Source organism: Anomalospiza imberbis, chromosome 1 (assembly GCF_031753505.1).
Source record: "Anomalospiza imberbis isolate Cuckoo-Finch-1a 21T00152 chromosome 1, ASM3175350v1, whole genome shotgun sequence".
Taxonomy (NCBI): Eukaryota; Metazoa; Chordata; class Aves; order Passeriformes; family Viduidae; genus Anomalospiza; species Anomalospiza imberbis.
In genome coordinates this window covers 44,055,851-44,067,651 of record NC_089681.1, presented here as the reverse complement: position 1 = coordinate 44,067,651, position 11,801 = coordinate 44,055,851, and the positions used below count along the sequence as shown (strand labels likewise).

At 37.9% G+C, this 11,801-nt stretch overlaps 1 protein-coding gene across 1 annotated transcript; it reads left to right on the top strand.

Annotated features, from left to right (window-relative positions):
• Positions 1-2,556: 2,556 nt before the first annotated feature.
• LOC137473887 (transthyretin) lies at positions 2,557-10,495 on the top strand. Its single transcript, XM_068189960.1, has 4 exons — positions 2,557-2,731; positions 3,506-3,645; positions 8,212-8,347; positions 10,205-10,495. Exons 1-4 carry the CDS (start codon positions 2,663-2,665, stop codon positions 10,310-10,312), a joined length of 453 nt encoding a protein of 150 aa, XP_068046061.1. The 5' UTR covers positions 2,557-2,662; the 3' UTR covers positions 10,313-10,495.
• The last annotated feature ends 1,306 nt before the right edge of the window (positions 10,496-11,801 follow it).

The following is an 11,801-nucleotide window of genomic DNA, read 5'->3' as shown; positions in this document are numbered from 1 at the left end:
CAGTCTCCTGGAGCCGCCCTCTTTCTTGCTCTTCATGGTAGCTTCCCTCTTCCTTCAGAAGGCCCAGAGTTTGCCAGCCCCACTTACAACTCAGAACTCAGCCCCTTTTCATTTCACCTTCTCTTGTTTTTTATCTGGGACAAGTTATTCAGTATGTAAGTTTCAGAATCCTGTTGCACAGAAAATGTTTAAGAACATTTAACAACAGACAGACAACAGTAAATCAGCACCTGCTGGATGCCCAGCAGTTACCCATCCTCTTTCTCCTTTTCCCTCCCACAATCATGTTTTGATTCTCTACCAAGGAAGAACCATCCTTCTCTGCCAGCTGTTCCAAATCCCTGAGCCTTCACATGCATTTTATGGAAAATATTACCACATTGTGGTACTAAGTTGAGGCTGACAATGGAAGAGGGAAGATCAACCTAGCATTGCTTTCACTAAGCTATAGGAATTTTAAATTAGATTCACATGGATTTTAATAGAATTCTGTATAAATTCTGGATGCTTCGTGATCAGAGATACAGTAGATACTCTTTTTTTGGCATCTCACTGAGTCCACCTGTATGTTAGAACTTATAGAAATGATCTAGTTGTGTGAAATGTGTGAATGGAGATTCACAAACATACAAAGTCTAATTTCCACTCAGACTGGTGTCCCTGCTAGTAGTCAAAGAATCCCTGTCTGGGTTATGTATGGGATGTTGAGAGTTGAAAAAAACAGCAAATGAAGGACAAGGAATAAAAATCATATTGGGTTTAGAATTTTTCATGTTCATTATTCACTCTAAGAAGCAGCTGCCAAAAGGTCAATCAATGTTATAAAAGAGGGAAGCAAAATAATATGGATAGCTGAAATGTACTATCCCTGTACTCCTGATTTTTCAGAAACTGCTACTTTGCAGGAAAACCTAGAAGAAAAATAATTATTTTTTAGGTAATTGTCACATAGGAGAGCAATTTCTCATGCAGAAAAGTACCAATATAATTAACTTCTTGGCATTATCTCCTTGCAGAACAGCTGACAGCAAAATACAAGACAGCCTACTTGCCCTAGAATACAGATAATTTCTCTTCCAGACATACAAAGCTTCATTGCTTCAGAGAAATATTCACAAATAATGAGAACAGAATAATGAGGTAATATGCTTTTGAACAGATCTAGGAGTAGCATTTAACTTTACTAGATTTGAATACAACCCCCAGGCATTAGATTGCAGCATGGTTTGTTACTGCTGGGCACCTTGCACTGATTTTTACGTGCAGGCAAAATTGTGTGTAGAATGTTACCTACGTATCAGCCTGCTTTGCTGTAAGGACAAAGGGCACTTTGATCCCAGTGCATGAGATTACTGTATTATAGATTTTTTTCTCACAAATCAACTTTGCCAAGAGAGAAAAACTGCCTAAAGCAGCCTGAAGGCATGAAAGTCTCTGGAGAATACCATCCATGATTTCTCTCTAAGACTTCCATCATAATCCTGTTCAAGAAAACTGCTTTTTGTTAGAATACTGTGAAATCAGTAAAAAATGAGTGCCAGCTCCTGAAAAGTGTAGACTCAGGGTTGTTTAGGACGTGGGGAAAAGGAATTGCTAAACAGGGCAGTTTATTTGCCTCTCAACTATCACAAGGTACGGTATGGACAGTTTATGTGATGCAGCTGAACAAAACCAGCTATACCATGCCAACTCTCCCAGATGACTTCTCCCAGCTTAGGCTGGGGCTGAGTACACCCCTGGAAAACCTCTGAAATGCACATTTGTACACTTACAAATGTGGAAATGTACAAACATACATGTAACAATAACATTCCCAGCATAATAAAGATTTGGCAGCTAGAATCTTCATCAGATTTTAACAAAAGCTACTGGTCTTTGCTGGCTGCCCTGGCTCCTTCTGGGGTACATGGTGCAAGAGAAGACTCATTTCACTTTTCTGAGACCTTTAGCTTCCCAGGGGGACATCTCTCTTGAGATCTTTTCCCAGTGATTAAGAGGAGACCTCAGTGTCTCCCTGAAGGTTGGGCAAGATGAATCATTGCAAACTTCTTGTGGGTGACAGGTTGTGTCAGATCCTGTTTGTGTCTCAAAACAGAGACATTGCTCCTTTCCAACAAGCAGGGAGACTGATTGGAAATCCAGCACTGCTTGAGCCAGACAAAGAACAAACTCCATCACCCATGTACTAAGTCTGCATCTGTGTGTGGGATCTGATCCTCAGAAAGCACTGAATATACGTAGAAGAAACATAAGGCAGATGCAGAGAAAGCATTGGGGCATTATCATTAACAACCTGAGGGCAAGATAAAGAAGTTCTCCTAGAACTGGTTGGATTTCTGGACAAAAAAAGGTCATTTGTGTTATTTTGTAGAGGGCTTTCTATGAGTGTAATCTCCCCAGGCAAGGGTCATGTTTGTTTCCATTACTTATTTTCTTTTCTCTAGTGATCCTGCAGTCCTTCCATTGACTTCAATGGCAGTGCCATGAAGCAATGGACTGACTCTAGGATTGGGCTATTTACTAAGCAAATAATCAGAATCAGCAGTTTTGGAGTCATATGGGCACCCAATAAGCAGCCTGTTTAGTCGTTGGATTGGCTATAAAATCCCAAATCCCCTCAGCTCCTGGCTGCTGGCACCAAGGCTCACTAACAGCAAGCAGAATGGCCTTTCAGTCTGCACTCTTTGTTTTCTTAGCTGGACTGGTATTTTTCTCTGAAGCTGCACCACTGGTGAGTTTCTTTGTATTCAAACACAGTCATTACAAGAATGATAATCTAGATTTTCTAGATGACTAGCATCCTCCTCATCCATGAAATTCTGTAACTATTGGGCTTTGTCAGAATGCTATTTCTGGGGTTTTTTTATAGTAGCATCTTCAGAATTTTTTGAAACTTTTTTCTTTTCTTGCCATTTACCTACCTTTTTTAAGGTATTATGGAAGGGTCAGGGATCTAAGTGTTGTGACCTTTTATTTTCCTTTGTTTCTATCTGTTCATGACTCACATCCTATATCCTCAATTAAGAGGCAGCTTCACCAAACAAGCGCTTCTTTAAAGCACTAAAAATATTTTTGAGGTATGACTAAGGATTCCATATAATGTAATGGAGCCTAAGAGAGGGATATCAGCCTTAGGATGTTGTATGTATTTCTTTGTTGGTTTCCCTAGATAACATACTTTGTCTGCACTTAAATGAATTTACTATTTTCATATATGTGATCTCATTATAAAGGTATAACATTATACCATTTTCCTAGAGCCATTTAGAGCAATTCTAAATATTAATCAAGCAATCAGTGTGTTTGTAATAAAGTATCAGTATAAAGCTCTAAGATATTCTGCTTAAGAAATAGATGTTTGGAAATTAGCTTTCAATGGCATTTGTCAGAGAACTTGTTTTTAAGTGAATGGCAATTCTGCAATTAGAATCCATCTATTCTTTGGGAGAAGTTTTTTGCAGGCTTGGTGAACAGTTCCTATGCAACTTCTCCTCCTTTTCCCAAGGTCTCCCATGGCTCTGTTGATTCCAAATGCCCTCTTATGGTGAAAGTGCTGGATGCAGTCAGAGGAAGCCCTGCATCTGATGTAACTGTTAAAGTTTTTAAACAGGCTGAAGATGGAAGCTGGCAGGACTTTGCTGTTGGGTAAGTTGTGTGGTCTTCTGGAGTCATTTTCAAGGTGCCTTGGGCAAGCAATTGAGTAGTTAATGGAACGGAGCTCTGATCAAAACAGAAATATGTTTTCTGACATGTGTACCACATTATCAGTGTTCACAGCACTTGAATTCTGATCTCAAATCCATTAGATTTAAGTGGAACTTATCCGTGACTGAAATGCTAATTGCAAAAATATGGTCAGATGCTCATCTTATCTTTGTAAGGAACTAGTTTTAATACTTTTTTTTTCTCCTAGCTTCAGTATTATCTTTCCTTTCTATAGAAAGAAAAAAAAACCTATTTACAAGCATTTTGTAGGTAATCCAGACTAACCTATCTTCATATGCAATGGATATAGAGCTTTATTTGCAGCAGTCACATGCAAAATCCTCTCTGTAAGCTTTGTCTGCACACATGCAAATAATAATTGCATTATTCATCTTCTGCTGTGTACCAAATGTGCTGGTTGGAAGAAACTCCTTGACCAGAAAGTTTTAAAGAGTCCTATTGTAACATAACACAGAAGCAAAATCTCAGCAGTTTGAGGCCATTTCTCTAGCTCTGAATGTCTTTTTTTAGAGTGACAGACCAATACCAACATTTACCTAGCATCCTTACAAATACCTTAGGACATCACAGAGGTTCAGACAATAATACCTTCAGTCTGTGACAGGTGTATGAGTAACAGAAGAACACAGTTTACTAAAATTCAAATAGCTGAGGTATTCAGACATTTTACTTTCATTGCAAGAATTTCTTGAATCAGATTTTTAAATAACTCAGAAGTGTCCAGTAGCAGCAGAATATTCAAGCACAGAATGATAGGCACAGAATGATAGGCACAAGAATGGACAGGAGTCAACTGTACACTTAACTGTCTATTACTAGGATTTTTTATAGCATTTTTTTATAGCATGATTTACATATAAGCAGCAGGAAAAAAAACGAGAAGAAGACTGTAAGGAGAGATAACTTTCTCTCCATCTGAATGGTTACTTTTTATATATTGAAAACAAAAACCAAAAAACTTTTCCCCATTGAAAAGTAGCAAGAAAGTTTACAAGAGTGAAAAAAACAAGCAACTCCACTCCCAAGTGCTGAGTGTTAACCTAAGAATAAATTACTCCTAAAATGGATTTATATACTTTAATGAACAGAAAAACTCCATGAAAAGTGACACATTTTTTTCAAGGAAAGCAAAGACAAGGATAACATCTTATCCCTAGTGAGCATTCCTTTCGTTATTAGAAAACCAAATTATTTCAAATGTTTCATCAAGTATTGTTTAACAGCTAATACAAAATACAATTTACAGAAGAATAAGAGAAATGTAATGTCATTATTAAATGCCCTCACTTCTGGGGCATAACAGTGTTTTCTTCTTCAGTTTGCAACCCTGCTCTCAACAAGCCTATGGAGACAAATCCTGTAGTTCTTAGGCAACCTCTGCTGACACTTTCGGTTACTACACTTAAGAAAATCTAATCACATCTTCTTAAACATAAATTGAGAAGATTAACCCTAGGCAAGTGAATCATTTTGCTGGGCGATGGTGGTGAATGAACATTAAATTACAACTTCTACTGCAGGTAAAGATTTTGACATTTTTCTTGACTTGCATCATAACCAAGGCTGATTTCAGTGATACCATTGACTTTAGGTGATGACAGTTGTTTGACCCAAGTTTTCATATGCAATTAAAATTTTATACTTTTAGGGAAGCCAGAGTTTCCCTGTGTTAAAACAGTTGAAAATATAAATGAAGTCCAGGAACATAATCTGTAGATACTCCTGTCAGGTGAATAACATTTTGAAGTTACAATACCTAGCAGATACATACGGTAAAGTTACATTTTGTACAAATGTCTGTTGTAGTTATGTTTTTACCATTTTGTTTTCTTATTTTTACTTTGCAAGCACACTTCATGGAATGAAGCAAAGATACTTAGCAACTGTTGAATTTGAGTAATGGTTTTAAGGGGCAGTGGGGGAGTTATAATAGTAGGAGCTGACTTTATTAAGAGGCTTATTTCAAAATGACTCTAGCTAAAAATATGCAAGAGATAACTTGAGCTAACACATACTGGGGAAGGGTTTAGGGCACAGAAGAGGTGATTTGGATTCTATATGAGTTCCTCCTATGACTAGCTTTGATCTTCTGACTCCTCACAAGTTTTTGAAAATCTATTCTTATCACGTGGTTCAAGAGTTGCAGTCAGCAAACACAGTTTTCATGTGACCTGGGTTACAAGTCATGAAAGAAAAGACTTCTGTGTATTTGAAGTGATTCCCCAACCCTCTTTTTTTTTTTTTTTTTTTGTTAAACTCCAAAATAAGAGCTTGTGTTCCTGAGATATTTCCTAATCAGTCTTCATCTGAGAGCACAGTTTATCTCAGTGCACTATGTCCTAAGAGTTCATAAACATCATTGTAAAGACAGTGTAGAATTAACCTGGCCACAATATACAACTAAGGTCCAGATAGTCAAGAAGAGGATCAGGATCACAGTATGGGCTGGCACTGTAGTAACTTTACTGGGAAAACACAGATTTTTAATTTAACTGTCAATCCTACAGCAGATGCTGGCAGTCCACATCCTGTTAAGAGTAAGGAACCATGTTATATTTAGTCCCCCATTCAGACAGAAATACAAGTGCTGTTCAGAAGCAATCACAGCATTTTGCTACCAGTGCTGAATGCTGAGCATCCTCTGCCTTGTGCTAATCCCCTCCAGGCTCTGAATGACACACTGTCCTATTGGCTGTCAGTGCAGCAGTAATGCTGAAGGGTTTCATTGTGAGACCAGTTGCACTGAATGGCTACCACTGAAAAATTAAAATAAAGAAAGTGCCATTAACTTCTGGTAGTGGGCATGCCTTTTCAAGTGGGCTCTTGTTTCCAAGTTTCCCAGCTGTTCTGGATGGTTAACATCTGACACTCTGGAGCAGTACCCCTTAAGGAAAGCACCATTCCAGCTCCATTCACACTTTTCTCAAACTAAAACTAATTCGTTTTTCTGAACAAAGATTTTGAGGCAGACACCATTTTTCCTTTTAATTGTTTGTCTGGACTATCCAGATTATAGGCAGAAGTATGTGGATTGCTGACTTCTCTCTTCTGCAGGATCTCAGTAATTCTGTTTCACAGCTTCAAGGACACTCACGAATGAATTTTTTCTTCTTTTATTAAAGCAATATAAATCAAACCAGGAATTACTAATCAAACTAAAAGAAAACAGATGCATTCATTTTACAAACTGACTGTGATAATTGTTTCAAATAGGACTTTGATTCTCTGCAGGTTTGATCTGCCCTGGATATGCTTGATTACACTTGTATTGGACCAGTGAGATTTTGTCAGTCTTGACAAATAAGAAAAATGAAAATTAGCATGGTATTTTCAATTCTGCTACCTCTTAATTTAAGCAAAATCTCTGTTGTTCAGTCTTTTTTATTTACCACCATTAACCAAAGATTACAAATAAGGTGAAGGAGGAGAAAGAGACTGGGAAAGAAAAGCCCAATAGCACAACTGATTCTGTCCCAGATAAGCAGCATGTCACTGCTTTCTCCACTTCCTTTCCTCCTCAAGTTTGTTTTCTGCCTAGGCAGTTACTCCTTGCCATAAGACAGGAAAGTTCCACTAGTTCTCCCAGTCAAGGCTTTCTTCATTTTTCCTTCAACTAAATCATGTGGCTATGAAGTGCTATAAATATAAAATAAATATTTTCAGCAGAAAAAGATGCAAACAAAAACAAACAAACACAAAAGGTTAAAAAATCAAGAAACTAAGTAAAAGGAGGGAAAAGAGATAAATGGGGTTTAGAAGATAAGTATGTAAATATTTAAACAGCTGTCATACAAAGCTTGAAAAGCCTCCTTTTCAAACAAATAGGATGCAATGCCAGCTATACTTCCTTCTTACTGCTGGAGTTTCTTCATCCACAGTTTTTTTGTTCTGAGCTGAGCACATAAGCTCTGAGCTGGAAATTCCTATTGCTCATTTTTATGGTACTCAGTGGAAGAGGCCCCTGCTCTTTGACCAAGGCATTGTAATTCAAATTATTAAAATCTTATGACACTAAATTGCTTTTCCAAGACATTACCACTAAGGGTCACATAAAATCACATCAGTGTATAGGAATAAACTCCAGAGCCTCAGTGCTAATAACTAGAGAACAAAATAATTTTCCAATAAAATTTCACTTCCCTCCTTAGTTTTGAGATTTGGCATCTTGCCTTTCATCATGACATTCCTTCTCCTAAAGCAGTAACCTTTGGTTCCAGAGGACATTTGGTACGAGTTAAACATGATAGTAAAAGAAGGACCTTAAACCACCCAGCTTTGATTTGTGATGTATATGGGTGAGTTGGTAGCAAGGACAGACTCTGAAATGTATGGAAACATACACTACATAGAGGGAAGGAATTATTTCAGATGATTAGGCTGCTCAATGTAGAATTTGGCACCTCTGCTATTTAATATTCCACACCATTTCTGTTTAGCATCTAAATGATAGTATAAAATATTTATATAGGTATTTAATAATTACAGGAAAACCACAGAGTATGGGGAGATTCACGAGCTCACAACAGAAGAACAGTTTGTAGAGGGAAAATACATGGTGAAGTTTGAAACCAGCTCCTACTGGAAGGCGCTCGGGCTTTCTGCATTCCATGAATACGCTGATGTGAGTAGTGGCAAATACCCTTGATAACCAGTACACACTGCCTGTGTAGTGGCATCAGCTGGAAAAAGCAAACACAGCCTTTTAATACTGAAGGAGCAGCAGCACACAGTGAAGTGGTTCACTGCCACACAGTACTGGGCAAATAAAGGCAGTAAATATACAGCTAAGCCACGGGAAGCAGCCAAATTCCCTGCAAATGCTGACACAGCTCTTTCAAAATGTAGCTGTGCCCATTCACCCACTCATACCAGTAGGGAATCTTGCTTGAAAAGAGATACATTATTCAATAGTAGACATTTTTTATAAAAACAAGCAAGAAAAAAAAAAAAGAGACTGCTTTTACTGATGCTGAAGTAATGGAGAGATTTGGAAACCCTAATTTCATAGGAAATAAGCTATGCTTAAATCAGAGGTATTTCACCCATATCAGTCACATGAAAATCCCTGAATTCTAATATGACATGTAATTACAGAAGAAAACCAATTCTTTCTGGTGTGCCTTTTTTAAAAATGATGTTAAGTATCAAAATATACAAATAAAAAATAAAGAAGGTATTAAAAAAAAGTAAAGAAATAACCATAGTGGGAAAGGAAAAGTTGACTATTTTGTTGATACTCAAATTTCACAAGCAGGCCAGCGATGTGATAATGTTCTGTCTCTCCCTTGGCTTTCAGTCCTACACTGATTTATTGTGTACTCTATTCTACTACATTTACTTAGCACATCCAAAAATCTGTTTAAATTCTTCAGGCTTAATCTGTCATTAAATGTATGTTTCCCAAATTTAAGTAGTCTGGAACAGCTACTGGTGGTGTTGTAGAACATTTAATACCACAAGTTCATGGAGCTCTAGTGAAAGACTAAAACAAACTACTGAGTCCCGGGTCCATAAAGTCTGAGGTGCCATTTGGGTGATTTAGGTCAAAAAATGAAACCTCAAAAGTATTCCCTAACCATTTGGATATCTGAAAGTTGTAAGGGCTACACCTCAGGAGGTGCTTAAAAGTGCCTGACTGAGATTGTTCCAGCTAGGCTGGAGAAGCTTTTCCTTGACATAATAGCCTATAGGCCAACAAGCTAGCCTGGGAAGTGGGAAGAGTTCAAGGACTGACTGTGTACAGGGTAACTGAAGCCTACAGTCCTCAGAAGCTTAGACTTTGGTCGTAGGAGAGAACTCTCTAGTATACTTATAGAAAGTGCCTCATGGTTTAGAAAATAGATCAAATAGTAGGCTAAAGAAAGCTGGAATTTAACCCAGGTGACAATACTTTCCTGGGAATTGGGTGTCCCAAGTCCCATTGGACTAATTTGAAGAGCATCAGATTTTAATTTTCTTAGGGTAAGGGTCTCTCCTTGTTCTGGCAAATCTAGCCACTCAGTTCTTAATGCAAAAACTGACCCATCAGCAGTTGTCTTAAAAACAGGAGGGGGCACTGAAGTACAGAAAATAGCTTTGGGCTCCAGCTGCCTGCCTTGTTTGGCCACATCACACAGGAGTTGTATTTAAATTCCCTAGGTGGAATTTCACTCCTGTCTTTCTTACTGGTCATTTGAGATACCTCCCCCTTAGCCTCCTATTCCACTTCACAAAGCAGTTTGCCTGGCTCAGGTGTGGGTATTTCCATCCAGCTTCACTGCATCTGAGGCTCTCTGTGGACCTCGGCCCAAATATCGCAAATATCTCAGCCCCTGGCAATCACAAAGTAACGGGAAGCATTACCCTTCAGAGGGGTAAAAACATTGAGCAGAACCAGAAAAGTGCTCTGCAGATGAAGTAGGGTGTGCTGCCTAGTTGTGAATAAGGTAACTTTGGCTGTATTGCTGTTCATCATGACCACAAGTTTTCCCTTTTCCAGGTGGTGTTCACTGCTAATGATTCCGGTCACCGCCACTACACCATCGCCGCTCTCCTCAGCCCTTTCTCCTACTCAACCACTGCTGTTGTCACTGATCCCCAGGAATAAACATGTACTGTCTTTTCACACTTTCCTCCACTAGAACTTTTATGGGAGTTCCACTAGGCTTTTATGGGAGGAAGGTTTTTCCTACTGCTAATGCATAACTTTTTGCTACATTAGTCGGTTTTTTCCATTTTGTAACCTGGCAAACTTCAGACAAGTCAATAAAATATTACTTCTTTAAAACAATTTTGACTCAATTAGTGGAATTTTATTGTTTTCTAAAGTATTATGATCTGCATTAAAGTGCAAAGTTCATCTGAAAAACTCACATGGAATGACACTTGATTTAGTTTTGTTATCTTCCTCCACTGCCTTAAAGAAGTCTCACCAAATACATTGGCTCAAACCAAGAAATTCATATAGTTTTGTTACCGTAAAAAAATTACCAAATAAATGTACTCAAAATAAGAAAGTAATCTGTGCTACTCCAAGTTTACACACAGAAAATATGGTCCCACTATCAATCAGGTCAGAGGGTGAATAGGTGAAATTCTGAATACCTAGCAGCAGAAAAAACAATGCAGAAACCATTGAAATTAGTATGTCCAGAGAGCTGAAAGAGTTAAAATCTGTGTACCTTTACTTAAAACTTCAGGTAAACCTCAACATATTGATGTTTCAAGAGGAAAGTTGGCTACTCAATCAATCTAAGTACTGAGGTAATTTCAATTAGCACTTTTTTAAACATCTTTGATTAAAGTAATTATTTGACATCACACAGCTGGCTACCCTGTATAGGTGGATTCCAGTGAAATCCCTAATAAGTCAAATCTATAGCCATCATTAAAAAGAAGTCCAAAAAGAGAAGTGTCATCTTAATATTCTCTTCATATTTTTAGAAATAGGAAAAAGGTAAGCTTAGAGTGATTGTGAATCAAATAAAGTTGCTGATAACCTGACTAAAGAATTTGAGAGCTTTAGCAGTGATTTCTGTAAACCTATGGCCAATTGTATTTACAATATCCTGAAGGAGAGGAATTGGTTTTAACTGGATTACATAAATTAGAGAGAAAGAAACTGAAATCATGCCAGCCAGAAACCTGCAGCACTCATTTGCCACTGACCTTGGAGTTTATACCCAGAGCCTGCTGGGATGACAGCATGGCAAGTGAATTCACAAGTTACAAAAGCTTGCTTTTAATGTTTCACTGGTTACTTTTTCACAGATTTCTAGATGCTAGCATAGTTACACAACTCTTGTAAGCTGTGCAGTTTCAAAACAGCACCCATCATAAAGTATGGAGATTTCATGGGATCCTGATGTTCCTGGAGCTTGAAAACCGGTAGGCTTCATTTGAAGTGTGTTATGCTAAGCCCTCAAAATAGGACTTAAATTTTCTCATATAGATATACTCGGGGAAAAAAAAAAAAACCTAAACAAAGAGAAAAAAACTACTCTGCTTGTAGTCATCCATCTGATGAGAGGATAAACCTAGTAAAGAGTGTACGTGCATATGTCTGACCAAAGATCAGAAACACAAAGTTGAATTTC